This window comes from Corythoichthys intestinalis, chromosome 10 (assembly GCF_030265065.1).
Source record: "Corythoichthys intestinalis isolate RoL2023-P3 chromosome 10, ASM3026506v1, whole genome shotgun sequence".
NCBI lineage: Eukaryota > Metazoa > Chordata > Actinopteri > Syngnathiformes > Syngnathidae > Corythoichthys > Corythoichthys intestinalis.
Window position 1 is genome coordinate 33,737,977 of NC_080404.1, and position 21,546 is coordinate 33,759,522.

Genomic DNA, 21,546 nt, shown 5'->3' on the forward strand with positions numbered 1-21,546 from the left:
TCAACATAGCTGGGCCTTCAACAAAGTCTTACATGACTATTTCCACTTCTTTATGCTACCAATATTGTGGCACCACTGTAAAAACTATTAGTATTATGAAAAACAATATAATGGCACATAATTCTGCCATGTCTTGATTAGTCCAGAATAAATACTTTTCTTTTATTGTTCTTATTCACGCACTTTTAAGTGGTGCACTTTGAATTTCATTATACTTGTACAATGACAATAAGGACTATTCTATTCTATTTATTAAATTACTTGACAGAACATTGAACAATTTGGTAAAGTACATTACATTGTTGTGAGTTAAATATAATGTACAGGGTGTTCCAAAATGGTTGACCCCATTCTAAATGCCCATATCTCGGAAACTACTGAATGGATCTTAATGAAACTAAATACACTTTATATTGAAGGTCATAAGTTTTATTGGTTAAATTTACAAATAAAAGTTCCATTATTTGTTGGTTCTATGACAGATTTTCATAAATGTTCAATATGAGTGCCGCCTGTGACTCTGTACACGTCGAGTCGGTATTCGAGCTCGTGCCAAACTCGCTGAAATTTCTTGAAATTTATGGTGCCAAGTCCTAATTTGTTTTGAAGTTGGTGCCTTTGCAAAATTTGTGAAGGCACGCTGCCCTGTCTTCGGTGACTTAGTCCGAGGGTACTCTAACACGCAAAATGCCTTTTCTATTAAAGTGAACAGCATTTCTTAACCTGAAAAGCTAGAAATGCCAAACATTACACACAAAAACTTGTACCGTTTCTATACAAGCTGTGAAAATTTGCGGTCATTCCAACGAAAATTGTCAAAATTATCGGCCTACGAATGGGGTCAAACATTTTGGAACACCCTGTATTGTGTGTGGATTGCAGAATGCCACAGATGCGTTTTTCTAGTTGATGTTGGATGTAACTTTGCTCATGTCAATAGATAAGTATGGAAAAATCCTATTATCAAGATTGAGTTTGTCATAGAAAGAGCCCCATCACTAATACAGTGAACAGCTGCATATTCACTTGACACACTTTGACATTGGTGATGTTCTTTATTAGCTGATTTTTGTTTTTTTTTGTTTTTTTTTGTTTTTTTGAGGCTGGGATTTCTTCATTTTTTGCGGAAAAAACTCACCCAATCGCTGTTTTTGCACTTGGGCCAAAGTAGCAAAAAATCGTTTTTGTAGCATTGTAGCATTTTGCCGCTAAGGAACTTGAGTTGAAAAACTTCATTTAACTTTGTTATTGTTAACACTGTACAAATATTCTAGTAATACTCTACTCATTACTCTGATTCCCAGTAACATCACAGAAATAATTGGACCTTGCCTGGCACAGCCAGACTGTTCTCCCTGTGTTTTTCAAACACTGAGAGAATAGTCTGGGACCCAGCCCATTAACGGCCTCTCGAGCAAGTACAAAATCAATCGACAAATCAGATTCGTTCATTTGCGTGACGTGTTCTTAACGAGCAACGTCACTCTTCCGCGTCGGAAGTCGTCTCCACAACAACAAAGATGGCGAACAGGAGAGCCGAGAATATGTTCCAATCCACGGTAAAATCAGTTTTAAATTACCAAAAACACATCGACACAAGTCATTGACAACAGTCTGTCTCGCGCTAGCCATGTTGAATAAACTCCGCTCTCCTCGTATGTTTACTTCCGCGTGCAAGTCCCTCGTCCCGCCCGTCGCTGATTGGTCCACTCCGCTGTCTGTTCGCTGTGGCTTGCTCCGCCCTGGAAATTTTATCCACTTAATGGTGGCCAGACTCAATAGCTGGAACAGCGGTGAGTCTGGAGTACCAGGCTAAATTGGACCACCGAGCCCAGCTACCTTGAGCCAGATACCCTCAAAGCATTAAAACATTTCCATTGATGTAGAACAGAAATGGCCATTGACTCCCACTGGACCCTAGACTGAGGCATAACACTTTTCTTTGCAATCTTTATAAAGTTTTCAGACCAATATAGCCTACCGTCAGTGCTAACAATTAAGCCAAGATACCATCAATTGAAGTCAACTTAATCACTTATTATTCAATCTACTACTGCTGTCTGATGTGGATGGCTCTGTACGGCGCCTATGCAGGAGTTCCTTCATGAAAATCTCCTGATTAAATAATACTGCTAATTGTTCAGAAATGTCTATCTCCCAGTTTGCAGTTCCTTATTAGCTAAGTAAGTTGCTGCGATGAAAGCCAGGAGTCTGTCATTGGCTTTATACAAACTACTACTATACGAAGTTCATATATCTGCTCCACAAGACAGTTAGGACAGAATATCGAAGTTGGGATTTATTTTAGCAATGGGATTGCAGTGGATAAAGTTACTATCAAATGGATATCTTGAAACAAAACTCAGTACTACTTACATTATCTTATTGGCCAACATAATAAAAAAGAAATGTGATTTAATGTGCAATGTAACTTCCAATCATTAAAAATAGGAAAGTAACATCCTCAGTCTAGAACCGCTCCCAAGTCAAAGTTTTTCCAGATGACCTCAAATGTAGACCGTATCGCACATGAAGGACATTGCATTAACATGCTGTCCATATTCACCACAGACAACGCATATCATTCACATCAATGCGATTCAGATTGCTTGAAATATGACACACAAAAATTGACACTGACGTCAGGCCATGCAGAGGAAAAGTGACGGGGCGTGTGTCAGGTTAGCACTATGTAAACATAGGATCAGTTGTTCCAATCCTAACACTGCTCCCTCCCTCCTCTTTTTCCCTTTTACTCTTATGTTGGGTGTGAGTCTACCAGGACTCAAAGCAAGCCTTAATAAAACAACTCCCCTCTAACTGCTTGTACACACAAGGTGTTTTAAAAGATGAGACATTTTCCCATATTGTACAAAATCCCAGCTTAAACCTAAATGTCATGCCTGACTCAAGTGACGGGAAAAAACAGAGCGATGGGAGGAAAAACCAGCGTGAGGAAGTGACTCTGAGCCAACTTCAGTGAGAGTGGGTTGGAAGATAAGCTTTGCTGACAATAGTTTGGCGTGTTATTGGATCTCTTGGTCATTTCTGTAGCAGCAATGGCCATGCCCATGGCTGGATTTAACTCTGTGGTTCAAATGAAAATTTTGATTTTTAGCACACACGTGACACCATACGGATATGCGTCAGAGTGGTATAAATAGAAACGAACGAGTGAAAGTTGGATATATTCAGATCAGACCTCTTCCAAATGTGGATGAAGATCTCATATGCAAGCGGTATTTGCTAATGCAGTGCATAATGTGATTTGATATTCCAATTTATTGGGATGACAATTGGTGACATACTTAGCTGTTGTGTCTGCTCCAAACTAAAACTCAAAAGACATCCTCTAAATCTAAACTACGTAAATCACAGACCAGATCTCAGGTATTTGATACACCACAATTTCTCAAGTATCACATGGCGGAAAACACTCAGGTGGCTTGCAGCCTCTCTGAGACCCTATTTTCTGCGGGAAGAAAATTTTTGAACCTGAAAAGTAGGTGAAATCAGGTCAGTTAATAATAGACATTTTTGAGACATTTGAAAAAAAAATTTAAGTTTCTCAATTAAAAAAAAGGTTTTGAACAACCAACCTGGTACATAATAAATAACGAACACTACAAGTAACATTTTTTAACAGAAACTTTATTTTATCTATTTCTTAAAGATGATTTCCCTACTCCTCGTCATTTCATAGTCGTTGGGTGAAAGGAGAGAAAAATATGTAACGGTTACCTTAGGTGTACCAGATTCTCTGAGAGATACTCAACCATGAAGTTTTTTCCGGGGTGCACGGCTCTTCTGAGGGCCTGGGAGAGGAAGCCAATCTCTCCAACACTCTCCCTTTTGCTGTGCTCAGAGCCATAGGAGCAATGTTGAGCCTTGTGGAGCTGCATTGTCAAGTCATGAAATGTTGATTCATTCTGGTGAATGGACGCAATACAAATGATGAATAAGAACATAAACAAAAAAGACCCTCCATAACACACTTATCTAGGCTGATTTTAAAAAAAGACTACCTTGTACTGACTCTTAGCAGCATCATTCCATATTGTCATCCTTTTCACTGTCATTTTTATGGTCATGCTTGACAGGATCTGTGTTTTAAACTTGTTGATCGCTTTGTAGTCGTGTTTAATGTCATCTGTCATAAAGATGTGGGCCTCCCTGACCACAGTGTCCTCCCCACATCAGTAATCACATCCCTCAGAATCTCATATTTATCCGGGTCATTCGGCCTCATGTCTATACTCCACTGTGTAGGTCTATAGACCCCACTCACCAACGTCACACAATGATGTGTCTCTGTATCCGGCCACCATATTGTCCGTCATTGTTTATTCGTATTCTCAGTGGTTTCAATTTGTCGTGCAATTTATAGTGCAATTCATGGAAGCCCCGGTGCTTTCAGACGCTGTTAACTCATTGGATGCGTTGCATAAAAGGCGTTATGTGGAAAAGCTTCAGTCTATCCATTCGCCAGATCCATATTTGATGCCTAAATCGATATTTTTCGACCCGCTGTCTTCGCCGTCTCTGCCTGACATCTGCTACCCTGATATCTACAACTATCTTGTCCACAGAAACTCAGCCTATTCTCACGAAACTTTGAAAAACTTTAAGAGCAGCACTCTAAGCAACATTACCCCGCGTGACCCTTTACTTTCAATTTTCTAAAATGGCGACAATCAATAAAAAAAAAAGTTGACTGCGATGGCCTACGCTTCAAGGATAGGTGGATATTGGACTATTTCTTCAATAAAATACGCAACAACTGTGTCTGCCTCATTTGCAAAGAGACAGTCGCTGTTTTCAAAGATTTCGATGTGACGCGATATTACCAAACAAGACACACTGACATGTACGACAACATTACAAGGAAGATACGCAGCGAGAAATTATAGCAACTTGAAGCTAGTTTAATTTCACAGCAGCAGTATTTCGCAAGAGCCCGAGTGTCGAAAGAGAACGCCACAAAGGCGAGATTGTTGAAATTATGAATTTAAAAAAATAATAATAAAGCAAATGTGACACACAGAAGGGCTTGCTAAAAATTGTTTAAATATATTGTTCTACGTAAATCAGCCAAGGTAGCCCCCCACATTTTTACTAGAGCTGGGAATCTTTGGGCACCTAACGATTCGATTACGATTACGATTCAGAGGCTCCGATTCGATTATAAAACGATTATTGATGCACCCCCCTCCTTTTTTTTCTCTTTTTTTTTTTTTTTTTTATGTTTTGTACATTAGTTCCAAAATTGTTCAAAAATACTCTCAGGCTAAACCACACTACTATTTCAGTATCAAGTTAACATATAGCAGTAAACAAATATACAAAAATAACATTAAATAAAAAACTCCAGTCCCCATTCTGTATCAGCAGCTTTAAACTACATTCAATTAATTTAATGTTGTGAATCAACCATTAAATTAGTTAAAATTGCTCCCGTTATTCCATAATTTCCCTTTTGTCTACTTTCGACATATGAAAGTTTTAAAACTATTTTAAAGATAGATTCAAGTCGATATTTTACCGAGGAGTATTTTAGATAAAAAGTTAATTAGGTTTGCTTGGAAGGTTCGCTACAACAGCCTTGCAGGGAAGTGTACTGCTTTAAGATGGCGGCCGCTTATAACGCCCGCATCTAGCTTTTTGTAGATGTGCTGCAAACACTATTAAATCTATAATGCATCTAGTCCTATATAAATGATATCCACCGTAACATTATATGGATGTACTTTGGAGCAGCTTTTCGGCAGCAGTCAGGTATGTTGTTGTGTTTTTTTATCTCGTTGCATGAGTTGAGCTAGAGCCGTGAGTATAGCATTGGCATTACCCGAGGGGCCGGGTAATGGGAAGCATGATGTTTAGCTACTCTCGCTCCGTTCCGTTCCGAAGACCGCGCGGCGCGCTGAGTGTTGTGTACTTCCGCTTTACTTCGCATATTTCAATAATCGGAATTTGGATGTGTGTGAATCGTTCTCGAATCTTCCACGGCCGAATCGCGAATAATTTAAGAATCGGAAATTTTGCACACCTCTAATTTTTACCACACCAAATCTGGCCCCATTTGCAAAAAGTTTGGACACCGCTGTTTAACTGATGATCCGTAGACAAGGCCAGCTTCTTTCACTTGGTACCAGCTAAATATTATTAAAAAAAATAATGATGGCGGAAGAAATAAACATCTTGAATTTGAAACTGTATGTTGTCGGCGATTAGCCTCGCAAAGATTTTAGTTGTGGTTGTCAGCCCAAAACCCTCTAAATATATATTAAATGCATCTTACCAGGTATAAAATGACTACTACATAGTCTGTGGTGGTCGTTTTGTGCCCAGTTTTCTCATCGAATTGCAGCAGTCCATCTCGCTCTCCTCTCCGGGTCTCTCGGAATACGGTAGAACTTCAAGTCTCTCCGTCTATCTTCTCTGTTACTGCAACCAACCGCCACACACGCCTTCACCATTTTGATTATTAATGTTAACGAGCAGAAAAACACGCCATAATAGTAGGAATTTACGTAGTGGTAATGCATAAACACGACAAGCTGACGGACAATATGGCGCGGAGGCGTGGTTGTGACGTCATGTGAGTGGGGTCTATATGGCATGATGACATCTGAAAAGTAATGCAGGCAATAATGTGAATAATGTGAACGCGAATAGGGAATTCCCAATAAAAAGATTGATCTATCTATTGTGTTTAACCTCGAAGCGTGGGACCTAAGCTTTATAATTTAAGCATCTAATGTATCTAATACATTGATATCATCCCTTAATAAGCAATGCAAACGGCAATACAGGTCGAAAAGATAATGGATAAGCCGCTAGTCAGTTAGCCTGCTTTGTTCATACTTCTTTTCGCACTAGCGTTCGACTGCAACGTACGTCTATTTTCTGGCTCGCGCTGCACTTTCAGTAACTTTTTGCGCTATGAAGCGTGAGCAGAAGTAGAGACACACTGATTTTGACTAGATATTAATGCGTACTTACCTTGTTTCCATCCAAAAACTCCATGTAGCATGCATCACTGAGTGTCAAGACACAGCTGATATTGTGTATTGTGATATCATCATTGTAAAGGACCATACAGTGGGGCAAATAAGTATTTAGTCAACCACCAATTGTGTAAGTTCTCCTACTTGTAAATATTAGAGAGGCCTGTAATTGTCAACATGGGTAAACCTCAACCATGAGAGACAGAATGTGGGGGGGGAAAGCAGAAAATCACATTGTTTGATTTTTAAAGAATTTATTTCCAGATTAGAGTGGAAAATAAGTATTTTGGTCACCTACAAACAAGCAAGATTTCTGGCTTTCAAAGAGGTCTAACTTCTTCTAACGAGGTCTAACGAGGCTCCACTCGTTACCTGTATTAATGCCACCTGTTTTAACTCATTATCGGTATAAAAGACACCTGTCCACAAACTCAGTCAGTCACACTCCAAAATCCACTATGGCCAAGACCAAAGAGCTGTTGAAGGACACCAGAGACAAAATTGTAGACCTGCACCAGGCTGGGAAGACTGAATCTGCAATAGGTAAAACGCATGGTGAAAAGAAATCAACTGTGGGAGCAATTATTATAAAAATGGAAGAAATACAAGACAACTGATAATCTCCCCCGATCTGGGGCTCCATGCAAGATCTCACCCCGTGGCGTCAAAATGATAACAAGAACGATGAGCAAAAATCCCAGAACCAACGGGGGGACCTTGTGAATGACCTACAGAGAGCTGGGACCACAGTAACAAAGGCTACTATTAGTAACACAATCCGCCGCCAGGGACTCAAATCCTGCACTGTCAGACGTGTCCCCCTGCTGAAGAAAGTACACGTCCAGGCCCGTCTAAGGTTCGTTCGAGAGCATTTGGATGATCCAGAGGAGGACTGGGAGAATGTGTTATGGTCAGATGAAACCAAAATAGAACTTTTTGGTAGAAACACAGGTTCTCATGTTTGGAGGAGAAAGAATGCTGAATTGCATCCGAAGAACACCATACCCACTGTGAAGCATGGTGGTGGAAACATCATGCTTTGGGGCTGTTTTACTGCAAAGGGACCAGGACGACTGATCTGTGTAAAGGAAAGAATGAATGGGGCCATGTATCGAGAGATTTTGAGTGAAAATCTCCTTCCATCAGCAAGGGCATTGAAGATAAGATGTGGCTGGGTCTTTCAGCATGACAATGATCCCAAACACACAGCCAGGGCAACAAAGGAGTGGCTTCGTAAGAAGCATTTCAAGGTCCTGGAGTGGCCTAGCCAATGTCCAGATGTCAATCCCATAGAAAATCTGTGGAAGGAGTTGAAAGTCCGTGTTGCCCAACGACAGCCCCAAAACATCACTGCTCTAGAGGAGATCTGCATGGAGGAATGGGCCAAAATACCAGCAACAGTGTGTGAAAAGCTTGTGAAGAGTTACAGAAAACGTTTGGCCTCCGTTATTGCCAACAAAGGGTACATAACAAAGTATTGAGATGAACTTTTGGTATTGACCAAATACTTATTTTCCACCATGATGTGCAATTAAATTCTTTAAAAATCAAACAATGTGATTTTCTGTTTTTTTCCCCACATTCTGCCTCTAATGGTTGAGGTTTACCCATGTTGACAATTACAGGCCTCTTTAATATTTTCAAGTGGGAGAACGCACACAATTAGTGGTTGACTAAATACTTATTTGCCCTGTATATCATCACAGTATTGAGTATTGAATCGTGAGTTGTATTGTCCCACCTCTATATATGATCCACCAATTTGTGATGGAATTTTAGGGAAATATTTTAATTGTGTGATCCTACTACAGCCTCACAAATTTTCTAATACATTTATTGCTATGAAACAAAGTAGCTTTTTCACTATGATAGCTGCTGAGTAGACCATATACTGTAAGAGCAAAACTCAATAAATTATGGTAAAATACAGGGGGGGCATGATTGCATAATTTTACGACACTTCTGTAAGAATAAAAACTAAAATGACAATGTTCCAATGTTGGGTTCAGGCTCAGAACAAGCAAAACGGAACCCTCGCTGCCGCAAAGGTCATTGACACCAAGACTGAGGATGAGCTTGATGACTACATGGTGGAAATTGACATCCTGGCCTCCTGCGACCACCATCACATTGTCAAACTCCTGGACGCCTTCTATTTCGAGGGCAAACTCTGGGTAAGTTGCTGTGCTGATTTGAAGCCAAGGAGAGCATAGAAAAGAAGCTCTCGTGCAGGGAGACTTGCCAATTTAGCACAAGCCACTAGTTGTTTCTCTTCCACATTAAGTGCATTTTATCCACCTACTTTTTAGGAGATGAACAACGGTTAGGATACCATGAGTTCTCTGTAGAATATGAATAAGTGCCTGTAGAGGGAAAAAAGGACATCTGAAGCCACAAAACAGTATTAGAGCAGAAATCACTTACCGTATTAAAAACGTTGCTGCCTTTGCTTTTCTGCACAGATAATTCTTGCTTCACAAAGTGGGCGGGGAATGCTCTTGCTGATCGCCTCTTTTTAAACCTTTAATGGAAGTGCTAATCTGCGCAGCACAGCTTGAAACAGCCTATGGAAAAGCTTTATTAATTATACTCTGTATCTGATAGCGATCTTTATTATAAGCACTTAGCGTCCATCTGTTTGAATGGCAGAGGCCAAGTTGTGTATTATCACACTTTCACGGGCATGTAGATCATATAAAGCTTTACCTTAATGAGATAATTAGTTATTGTGCTATATTTTAATTCATTTAATGTGATTGACACTAATTGACATCCAATCCATTTCAAGGACGGGTGGGAGGTCTGGGATAATCATAGTTGAAATGGATTGGACGTCGATCTTGTCAGTGGCAGCCAATGAGTTGTTAATCTTGTCAAACAAACTTGGAATTCAACCAGTCTTTGTTGCAGTGAGTGCACAGTGGACTCCCTGCGCTGTTTTAGTACTCACTCAGCAAATCTCGTGCTACACGGGACAGACCAAGAGACCCCTGGTCATTTACGTCTTGGCTGTTGGTGTCATGTGACCAGTCTCTGGGGCACGGGCCATATCCACCGCTGACATAATGGAGCGGTTTGAAGAGAAAGTGCCCGTAAATAATTCAGAGCTACACAGCAGCTCGTCCCAATGGAGTTCGTCTTTAACCAGAGTGATGAATGTGTAACCGCATGTGTGTTGTGTGTATCTTTTTGCAAGTTTTTATTGCACATTTTGAAAAAATGGTTTGTTGGTGTTTAATGTTGGAGTTAATGTGACAATGCGGTTATACATTTACACCTGTGAAAGTCAAAATGAAGGAGATTACAAGACAAATCGTAATTGAAAACAAGCCTGGCAGTCTCTGTTCATCATTGAACAGAGGACAGTGTTTGGTAGTAGCGTGGATTGATTTTCTATCACTTGATACCACACATGACTTTCCATAATGGACTAGAAATAGCAGAGAAGTCAAAGTGGCTGTTAGGTAAATTTCATCATCTGTACGGAGGTTTTAGTAGAAATACGATGTTTTCTTTTCCTGAAAAAAATATTCTATTTTATATGCTATTCATATAATGAATAAAATTATGTCAGTTCACCCTTAAGGAAAATGAGAATCAATATATGGGAATAGATGAACAGAAGAAAAATTCAGCAAAATGTCTGATGAAATATGTCTGATTTGAGGCATTTTATTCTCGGCATGTTTCCTATTTAAATGATTCCGTGTCAGTGCTGATATGACTCCACTTCTAAAATGTCCGTTGATAATTCGCTCCAATTGATTGGCTTCTTGGAACAAGGTCTAATCGATAATGTCTTTCTTTTTAAAAGGTCATTCTGTCCATCACATAATAAATACTTTTTTTTAAAAACGCCTTTTAAATGTATCCCACAAGATGATTCATTTTCCTTTTTGCAGATCCTTATTGAGTTCTGTGCGGGTGGTGCAGTGGATGCCATCATGCTGGGTAAGTCCCCCATTTACCATCAGGTTTTGTTCAACCCTTTTAGTCAATCTAGAATGCATTGTAAGTTGTGCCCCCTCACTCTAGTTAACAAGGCCATTTCAAGCCAGTGTGTAATTGTTGTAGCTCCGATTACAAGGAGTGGTGCTAATTTCTATACTGTCATTTCACCCTTTTATTGTGCAGATTGAAAAAAAAAACATGTCCACTGTGTGAATTAGATTCATTTTGAATATAAAATAGCTATGAATGCCTTCTGTTGTTGAGCATGTAGCCACACTTAAAACTTCCTCTCGTTGAAGTGATTTTTGCTCCGCCTGTTGCTATTGGTTACCACTTACCATCACAGCTGATGTTTACTTACCAACTGGCCACTCAGCACACTGGCATAACAAGGCAATGTAATTTGTAAGAAAATATGACTCACTAAATGTCATTCTCTTGCAGAACTGGAGAGGCCCCTGACCGAACCTCAGATCCGTGTAGTGTGTAAGCAGACGTTGGAGGCTTTGGTCTACTTGCATGAGAACAAGATAATCCATAGAGACTTGAAAGCTGGCAACATTCTTCTTTCCTTGGATGGCGAAGTGAAACTTGGTAAACTAAATTATATTAACAAGCATGAAAATTTTGCATGCATTTCATTGTAGAGCGGAGAAATGTTTAACAGTGGTTACCAGAAAAGTGTCATCACAAATTTATATGTAAAAAATTAACTCCACCACAAATGTCCCTTGTTTTGGTTGTGCATATTTGTCATTAAATGAGAAGGATTATTCATCCTGCAAACGATCGCTCCTCTTCCTGCAAAGATCAACTCTAAGATGCTCAGAAGAATACCGTGCAGAACAAAAGCAGATTGTTGTCTTTTCCAGCTTGAGACCTGGTTAGCTACTTAGAAGCATCCTACTGAGCCACTTAAAGGCTTAAGGGGATAATTAGTTAAGTCGATCTTTGGGCTGCCGTCAGCGGCGTGGCACCCAGCTGAGCTGTGTGATTTTGACAAGTGCGAGCTCTGGAGCGCCATGTTTACACAAGCATCTGACTCACTCATGTACCCCCTCAAAGAAAGAAAATATTTGGTTTAGAGGTCAACCTCGATGGGGTTTTCAAATTTCATTACCGATATCTTTTGCCGATATCCAAAACCGATTTTGAAGGGCGATATTTGAGACCAATATACTTTTTTTTTTTTAACGCATGTAAATTATGAAACTTTTTTTTTTTTAAATGCTTCAACAGCTTCAAATTTACAATGATCAATGGGATTTAGAGAATTAATTAGCTACTGTGCTACCAAACCAACGAACACAGCACTTCTTTTTATGATTACAAACACTCCGCAATAACAGTACATTGTTTTCAAATTATTAAACTTTCCATGACGTCACGACGAGATGTAAACAAGTGAGACCGCGTTTAAGAGGATGCTCTCCATGCTAAAGCTAATGATAACGCGAATGCTATGCTAATGCTAATGCGACTGCTATGCTAATGCTATGAGTTACATTTAGACTAAGGATCACTCAGTAAACACCTTAAAGTAGCATTGCTTATTCTCTCATGCAAGATAAAAAAAAATCTTACAATATTTACAAAACAGGCAAACCTGAAGGTTCCTGTTGGAGCCTGTTTTAAGCTGCTGCAGGGTCCTTCCGGGGTCCTACTTAGGGTGACCACTTCCATAAGGTCAAAATAGAGGACATGTTTAAAAAAAGAGGGGGAAAAAAGGAACATCAGACTTGCAGAATTTTCATCAAAAATAAAGTTAAACGGTCAAACCTTTTTGACTATTTAGTTTACAGTACTGTTTTCAAATTGCAACATGCCCAATAACAAATCTTATTTTGAAACTGTATTCACAAGGAACATTTGTGACAAACAAAATTCTTAACAAAAGAATTTTTGGGTGTAAAAACAATGTAAGCATTGAACTGCTCAAAAGAACCCTATATACGAGGAACAATTTTACAAAGTTCAGCTGCAGTTATTTTGTTATCCAGAGGCAATGAGGGTTCTCGAAAAAATGGTTTCAATGTCGACGCACCTGCTGCTCGCTTCTTTCTTTTATATGATGAGTCTCGACTGCTTTTGGCGAGAAAATTGTGCTCTTCCATCCATTCAATGTTAAAAAATATTCCACGTTTTGGCGTGTTTGCTAGCACTGTTATAAAATCTCGGCGTGGGAATTATGTCGTCAGATAGCCACACGTGAAGCTTTGTATTCATTTTATTGAACCAATGATATTGGACGTTTTTAACTGAAGCCACTCTGGGCCAATCACAGACCAGTTGTGACAACCGTGGGGCTGAGTTGCGCCACATAAACTGAACCGCGGCCCATTTTCTTGAAAAGCCGGACAAATAGTGTCCGGCTAATGGGTTTTGTCAGATGCCGGACACATCACTGAAAAGGCTGAGTGTCTGTCCTAAAACCAGACAGGTGGTCACTCTAGTCCTGCTGTCAGTCAGCGGTAACCACAGTTGCCCACACAGATGCGTGATCAAAATCTTTTTTTATAGGCTCATTCTTTTGGGAAAAAAAGTCCATGTATCGGCCCGATACATATTGGTCGACCTCCACTGTGGTTGTCTTTTACCCTAATTGACATTACCATTCAAAAGAGGACAATACTTTAGACCTTCCGATCAATTAAATTTAAAGGGAGTGGACGAGTTGTTGGGATTTGATCAATATTCAGTTTATACAGACTTTCAAAATTATTCGCCTAATGCGTGAGCGCTTAACTTTGCAAATCAGCATATTACGTTATTACAGCAAGGTCATCACGCATAGAAAACGTGATGATACGGATTGCATCATTTCCTCATTCCCCCAAACCCTGCAAACTTGTAAGATTGTTTTGTTGTAAAACAAGCAAGTTTTTCATGACACTAATGCCGTCATGAGTTTCTTTCCTGCATCAAAAGTGTTTGTTTTTCGCCAATGTGTTGGACAGCAAAAACTATTTTCTGTATTTGAAAGACCTTGCAATTGAAGCAATTATTGTAAGCAAAAATTTTTCAAATGCTCCTTTCAAAGGGGCTATCCCACTAGCTGATTTACATGGCCACATATTTGCTTTAGAAAAGGGAGTCATCAGGTTTTTAAAAACTCAATTATGAGCATATTTGGGTTTTTGAAAGCATTTTATATGAAAACTCAATCATTTAAAAAAGCATTATTAGCTATCCTTTATTTCATCAGTTATATAATTTGGTCACTGAAATTAAGATTGAAGGATCAATTAAGGTGAGACTCTCTCCATGCAGCACTTATTTTTTGCTTCCTCCTCAAGCAGCACAAAAACGCGTGATTTTTTACGCAATTTGTTCGTGTTTTTCCTGGAGCACCCATCCTGCATGATTCACACTCTGTAGGAAGAAAGTCAATGGTGGAGTCTTGCAAGTAATACTTATCAAGCCACCTCAAGGGACTTAACCATATATGGTTGTTTCTTTGCAGTACGTCCATAGTGTAGTGTATAACAACTAATATAGTTCGATGTATCCTTTTTGGTTATTAACTACAGCTCTGTTTGGATTTAAAATGAAGTGACTCTTGAGTTTTAATGATAAACACAGAGCTCAACATTGCAACTTGGCCAAGTCAAGAAAAGAAAAGATTTATTAATTCATTTCCTTTTTCAGCCGACTTTGGTGTTTCTGCTAAAAACACGAAGACGTTACAGAGGAGAGATTCTTTCATCGGAACGCCGTACTGGTGAGTCACTCAGCCTGAAACAAAAGGGTATTCAAGCCTTTCTATCTGATTATAGTTGAAGCAGCTTGAGAGCATCCATTTTGAATGTGCTGTCAATAAAACTGTTGGAAAGTAAAGGGTCACGAAGCCTTGAATGTTCGTGGTTGAGTATCATCAACAGAACTACAGTAATTCGGTTTGCCAATCCACTGCCCTTGTCGCTGCGCAGGATGGCGCCAGAAGTGGTGATGTGCGAGACGTCCAAAGACCGCCCGTACGACTACAAGGCGGACATCTGGTCCCTCGGGGTGACCCTGATCGAGTTGGCGCAAATTGAGCCGCCCAATCATGAGATGAATCCCATGAGAGTGCTGCTGAAAATAGCCAAGTCTGAACCGCCCACCCTCATGCAACCCTCCCGCTGGTGAGTTGTGGTGCCATTGTTGAGGGCTGACTTGTCTCTTTAACTTGCCCAGTCCTTTTGAACTGGGAGGCTTGATTTTAAATTATAGATTACATTTCAGTGCTATTGACTATGATACACATCTCAGTCTCATTTATCGCTGGCAATTGAAGCCCTTGGGTGAATTCTGATTTATCAGGGACAGACACATTCCAGACCCACAAATCTTATACAGTAAGTGGTTTCATCAAAAAGTGGTCCTAAACACCAGTCTAATTTTTACCTTCGCCAGAAGGTGAAACCTACGGAAGCAGACGTTATGTATTCGGTTCCATATGTCAAGTTACCCGTATTCTTTTGTTCAAAATAACTCAAGAACGAAGTTGTTGATTATCAAATATGTTATTATATATTTTTAGCAATTGTGATTAATTTAGTTCTCGTGCTTACAGTAATGCCGGGTGATGGAAACAATTAAAAGTGTCTGAGTTATATTATATTTCTGGAGATTTTGAGGCTGTTTCTTGTTAAAGGTGTTAAAAAAATATATAAACTTATTCTTCCTATGCCCAAGACTCACCCTCCCACCAGGTTTGACTTCCGGGCGATTTATAGTCTCCAAATAAAGATGGACAGACAGACAAACAGATTGGCTAGAATTTTAGTATGAATAACATTTGAGGACATGAGAAATAGAAGGGGTGGGTAGAGTTTTAGTATGAATAACATTTGAGAAAATGAGAAACAGAAGGTTTGCTTCAGCACGTGCTGTCTTAAATATATTTATTTGCCTCCTACTTGAAGTTGCTGTAAACCTGACACATAAAACAAGATAATTAAATAAATATAAATGTGAAAATGTATAACCAAACCTTATAACTATATATGATATAAAATGAATGTCCCAGATATATGTCGCAGTATTTCTGCACCTTCACTGTCATGACCTAATCCTGATAATCCAGTGTATCGATGTGTCTATGTTCTATATACTGAATTGCAGGACACCTGACTTCAATGACTTCCTCCGCAGAGCACTTGATAAGAATGTGGACAACCGGTGGGGCCCGTTACAGCTTCTACAGGTGGGTCACCCCGCTCCGCTTATTGCATTGTCACTGCACTATTTAGCTCATAATAGTGGGCGGATCTATTCGCAAATCAGCTCAACAGCTTTGTAATTACATTCCTTGTGTCTCTTCCTCCATCCTGGTAGCATCCATTCGTCGCCAGCGTCATAGACAGCAAACCTCTGCGAGAGCTCATCGCTGAAGCTAAGGCAGAAGTCACGGAGGAGATAGAGGATAGCAAAGAGGAGGAAGAAGAGGACGAGCCTGATACCCCCGTGGTATGTAACGAATACCAATTACCAGATTTGACTTATTTGAAAATTTTCTGAATTTTGTTTCAGGCCGCCCCTGGACATAAGCGAGCACCATCCGACGTAAGTATGGCGAGCTCCGAGGAAGACAAAGTTCCGCCAACTCCATCTGCGCTGGAGGCCGTCACAGAAAAAACTGAGGCTGAACCAGCCGGAGACGGAACCAGTGATAAGATCTCTGATGAAGGTTTTGAAACTAGTGAGCCTGACAGGACGGAAGAGGAGATAGTCACCGAGGTGCCCGAGGCCGGTAATGAAGAGCCGGTCTCATTGGAGCCTGAGGGCAAGGCCGATGAGAGTATTGCTGACCCGACTGCTTCTGAGGAAGATGTAGAAAGAGGGCAGACAGCAGAAGATGAAATAAATGAATCTCCACAAGTAGTGGGTGATGAACAACCTGAAGAGGTGATCAATGAAGACGAGTTGAATCAACAGATTATCGATTCTTCAGAAACAGAAGAGCCCCTCGAAGATGCGCATGCCAAACCAGAGGTTCAGTTTGAACAAGTGAGCAAGCCGGATGACATGCTTCACCATGAACTCACCGATACAGCCAATGGTACAGTTGTTATTATGGAATCAAATATTGTTGGAGACTCAGAAACAAAGTTGGATAAGGAGGAATCTCTTTCGGAAAAGCCTGAGCTGAAGATTTCCGACTTACCTGATGAGGAAGTCAGACCTACAAATGGAGTATGCGACAATGTCAGCGATATCTCTGAAACACAAACGCTCCCAATGAAGGAAGATGATGATGCCATTTTGGCAGAGGACAGCATGACTCAAACTGAAAAGGAGTCTGAGACCAAGACAGAGCAGGGAAGTCCTGCTGTGTGCCGGCAGGAAGCGGAGAAGGATTCCGACTCCGGTAGCAGCTCAGCTGCCGACACTAGCAGTCTGGACCTGAATCTGTCCATCTCCAGTTTCCTATCCAAGAGCAAAGAAGGAAGTTCTGTGTCTGTACAGGTAGGTTCGTCTGCCCTACTTACTTTAGTTAGACCCAAACACAGTCGGGCCAAATTAACCTCCAGGAACAACAATTGCGTACTCAGCAGCAACTCTTGGTAATCATTTGAGAACCAAACCAAAAATTTAATGTCCACCACTGACCATAAACATGTTTTACTTTTAAGGAATTAAAACGTCAGAAGAAGACGCTGAAAAAGACACGCAAGTTCATGGTGGACGGCGTGGAGGTCAGCGTGACAACGTCCAAGATAGTGACGGACGACGACGCCAAGAATGAGGAGATGAGGTTTCTTAGGTATGTGTCTATTTGCCACCGTTATGCTGCTGCTCCTAAATGAGGAACACGACCTATTTAGCAATGCATGCCTTTAAATAGTCCCCACTCAATCCAGATGGGTTATCTGCAAAAATTGTTGTTGCTACGTTCACCATGATGAGGACAGCAGTTCATGACAGCAGGTGAATAGTGGACTGACATACCCCAGATAGGTTTCTTTTGATGGTAGAGCTAGTCAAAAAGTAGTTTTAGCAAGTTGGCAGCCTCTCTGATAACATGGCCGCATGCTGTGGTTTCCTCAGGCGGCAGGAACTGCGAGAACTGCGCCTGCTGCAGAAGGAGGAGCAGAGAGCTCAGCAGCAGCTCAGCCACAAGCTGCAACAGCAGAGAGACCAGATATTGCGGCGTTTTGAACAGGAAACGACAGTGAGTCACTTCCACCGCAACCTTTTTTTCCCTTCCTTACTTCGTCCAAGTGAGATACTTTGTTTCATAGTTCAATAGAGGGAGTGTTCACACTCAATAAAGTAGTGTAGACAATATGTAAACCTGTTGGCCTCGAAAAATAATTTTGCCAAAATAGTGTCCAACGCCCAAAAAATTAAACATCAAAGAAAAAAAAAATTACACTTTGCATTTCTTTTATGATTTATGTTTCATATTCTAGGCCAGCACTATTTTTAACTCATTCACTCCCACTGATAGCGATAGTTCGTTTGAACTAGGAGGGGTAGCAGTGAATGATCATGTTTCAGTGTCATTCACAGGGATAGACACTGCAAGTCCCTCCCATTGAAAAGGATTTGACGTCTATCGCTGCTAATGAGTTTGACACTCTGGAATATTTGAATTGTTTGAGACCTGTAGTGGTTTTCCAGATTTGAGAACTCCACCCAGAGTTGCTAGTTTGGTCACAAGGTACCACATAGGCCTGTCATTATCACTGTCTTTTCAGAATGACATAGTTTCCCGGGAACTAGGACGAAAAATACTGCTGGCATAATAGTACAAAATAATACAAGAATCATCATAGGAAAGGTCATGAAAAATGAGATTTGGCGATTGGATAAGACGGCTGACTTAAACAGTATTTTATCTGTATCAGCAATGCTGGCCCTGTAATCACTTGGACCAGACTGATGCCACAATAATGCAGTATCGTCCTGCATCATTTTCGGTGTCTGTGCGTTAGTCTCGGCTCCAGCAGAGAGCTAGTTAGTTTACAGAGGGGGGAGAAAGAACAAGGCAGTGCGAATGGATGTTGATGAAACTTAAATTTATCGCGCCCTAAAATATAAAATTGTTGGCCACTTAATATATCAGATGATAAGTGGATATAGTAATAAGTAAGCATGCTTACTTGACATCACTTTTCCAAATGTCCGTGGTGAAACTGATGTGATCGGCATGTTTTTCACGAAGAAAGGTGGACGTATAAACTGCATTATTTTTTTATCCAGAGCTTTGGCTCTCGGGTCACTTCGGTAAAAAAACGTCTCTCGTCCGGCATCCCCTCCCGCCTGTGCCCTTCAGTCTGTCCGGCCGCCAAATTAGCACCCGCGCCAGGCCTCTGTCTGGCCGTGGTGCTCAATGAGTTGAACCGGAGATGAGTGGCGGCGCCAGCTACGTTCGTACCGGATATGCTTCCGCTGCCGGGGAACCGGGCTCGGCCTGCCTGCCCACCCCGCCTAGGGCGAGGCGCCAGCCTGCCGGGCTCAGTCGGAAGATGGCTATTTGGAGACTATCGGTCTCGTGCCGGTGTTAGCCTTAGATGGAGTTTACCACCCGCTTTGGGCTGCATTCCCAGACAACCCGACTCTGGGAAGGCCGCAGCGTCTCTCCATCGTCACAAGCCCCGTAGCTTAGCTTAATAGTTTATGTGTGTTTACATTAGCTTTAGCATTTGTGCTAGCAGCAACCTCGTATTCATTCCAAAAATCTTTGTGATGCAGTTTAAATGGCTGATCAGGTTAGTGGTGTTGAATGAGAAACACTGTCTTTCCGCCTCATGGAAATTTTGCAGTGCATGTTTTGCAAATGGTGAGAGCGTCGTCTTTTTTTCACACTGATAAATCAAGCCACGCTGGTGACAGAGCCGCCACGATATCCAACTGCAGTGCCTCTGTTGTGTAACTCCGCCTCCTCAACCCCTCCTCAGGGGCTTTCGGGGGGGGAGGGGTTGAGGAGGCAGCGGTGCAGAATTGGTTGCGCACATTTGGAGGCTAAATCAAGTATATAATTATCGGATTGCATTATCGGTTAATTTTTTTAAAATCTGGATTATCTGTGTGACGTCATAATTGCCATTATCGGCCGATAATTATCGGCAACCAATATTATCGTGCATCTTTAGTGAAAACTGTCCAAATCTGTCTTTGTGTGTACTAGGCTTCATGGAGCACCTGCTTTTATTTTTTTGGCTTAAAACATGTTTTGATATTCTTGCTGCTGTTGAAGTGTGATTGCCTGGATTACACGGTATTATATGAATACAATGTGGTTCTGGTGAGTTAGCCAGTTTTCCCAAACAGCAATTCAAGTAGTTTGGTGAATATTCTTCAGTTTTAATATCATAATATACTGTATATATATATATATACATATATATATATATACATATATATACATATCACAAACCCCCAAAAAGTCGCAGTGTCAGATTTTTCCAATATCATTCAGCGCTAGTATATGCACTTTCTCCTTCCATTATTGCTGGAGTCTGTTGCATAAATAAAATGCTCTTAATCCCTAGGGATTGTTCTGTGTATACTAACAGAGTTCAATTCACTGGCACTTTCAGTTCTAATAAAGCAAAAAAATAAGTTTAACCCTTTAAGGTCTGGGCCTATTTTGTCTGATTTTGCATGCCTTTGAAGTTGCCTTTATATTTCAAAGAAAGAATTGTTTACGATGGCCTGGTTTGGTCCCTTTTTTTGTGACACCTTGAACTTCATGTCCAAACTGTTGTTTCCGTCACTGACCAATTATAAATCATCATTTTGGGCCCAAAAAGACCAAAAATTCCACAATCGTTTTGTCAAAATGTTTAATTTTGATGTCCAATTGACAACCAAACATGCGTAACGAACCGTTTTGAAACTTTGTAATATTTATTCAACATGTTAGGATGAACATTCAACCAAAAAAATTTAGAATAAATAGTCTTATATTTGACAATTCAACATAAACAACAGGTATAGCATAGGCGTTTTTTGCCTTTATACATGCTCTAGTCAAAACAGGTTATATACAGCAGACCGAACAGTGAAAAAATATATACCATCTAACACAAAAAGTGTTTAGAGGCCATCTCTTTATGAGTTTAGGTATTGCGGCCCATCACCTGATGAAAACTATGTACACACAATCAAGCTTCTTGAACACACATTTATATACACAAATTGAGAAGACTGATTGTGGGAAAAAATGTATATATATATAACATTGGGGGTGAAAAAAAGTATTTTCAAAAATATTTACAATAAACAAGTTAAATTTTTTTCAGGCATGCCACTCCGAAAAGCAGTTTCGTCCTGGAATTCGAAACAGGGCGACATCCCACAGCCCACACTTCCATGGGGTGTTGGTCCTCTTTCCACCCTTCCATTTTCATTTCACTTTACTTTCATTGTCACTATAAATGTACATGAAAAAAAGTCAGTATTTATGAAAATAATAAAGTATAAAATAAAAATATATACAGCAATAAATAATATTGGAAATTATATGTATGACAATAGAAAGAATACCATAGCTGAATATGTGCTACATCCCTAATCTTCATATAGAAAGAAGATCACCACAATTATAAATTCCTGCCTTGGATACACACAGTTCACGTACGACTTTGATCTGATA

The 21,546-nt window shown here is 40.3% G+C and overlaps 1 protein-coding gene across 2 annotated transcripts in view; it reads left to right on the forward strand.

The window, feature by feature from the left end:
- Nucleotides 1-21,546, forward strand: part of slka (STE20-like kinase a) — a 39,616-nt gene that overhangs the window by 2,383 nt on the left and 15,687 nt on the right. For both annotated transcript variants that reach the window (XM_057847756.1, XM_057847758.1), the window contains exons 2-11: nucleotides 9,017-9,181; nucleotides 10,910-10,958; nucleotides 11,403-11,552; nucleotides 14,607-14,679; nucleotides 14,888-15,082; nucleotides 16,065-16,146; nucleotides 16,278-16,409; nucleotides 16,473-17,408; nucleotides 17,576-17,706; nucleotides 17,991-18,114. In XM_057847756.1, the coding sequence (XP_057703739.1) occupies nucleotides 9,017-9,181; nucleotides 10,910-10,958; nucleotides 11,403-11,552; nucleotides 14,607-14,679; nucleotides 14,888-15,082; nucleotides 16,065-16,146; nucleotides 16,278-16,409; nucleotides 16,473-17,408; nucleotides 17,576-17,706; nucleotides 17,991-18,114 (2,037 nt within the window). The remainder of the gene's footprint in view (nucleotides 1-9,016; nucleotides 9,182-10,909; nucleotides 10,959-11,402; nucleotides 11,553-14,606; nucleotides 14,680-14,887; nucleotides 15,083-16,064; nucleotides 16,147-16,277; nucleotides 16,410-16,472; nucleotides 17,409-17,575; nucleotides 17,707-17,990; nucleotides 18,115-21,546) is intronic.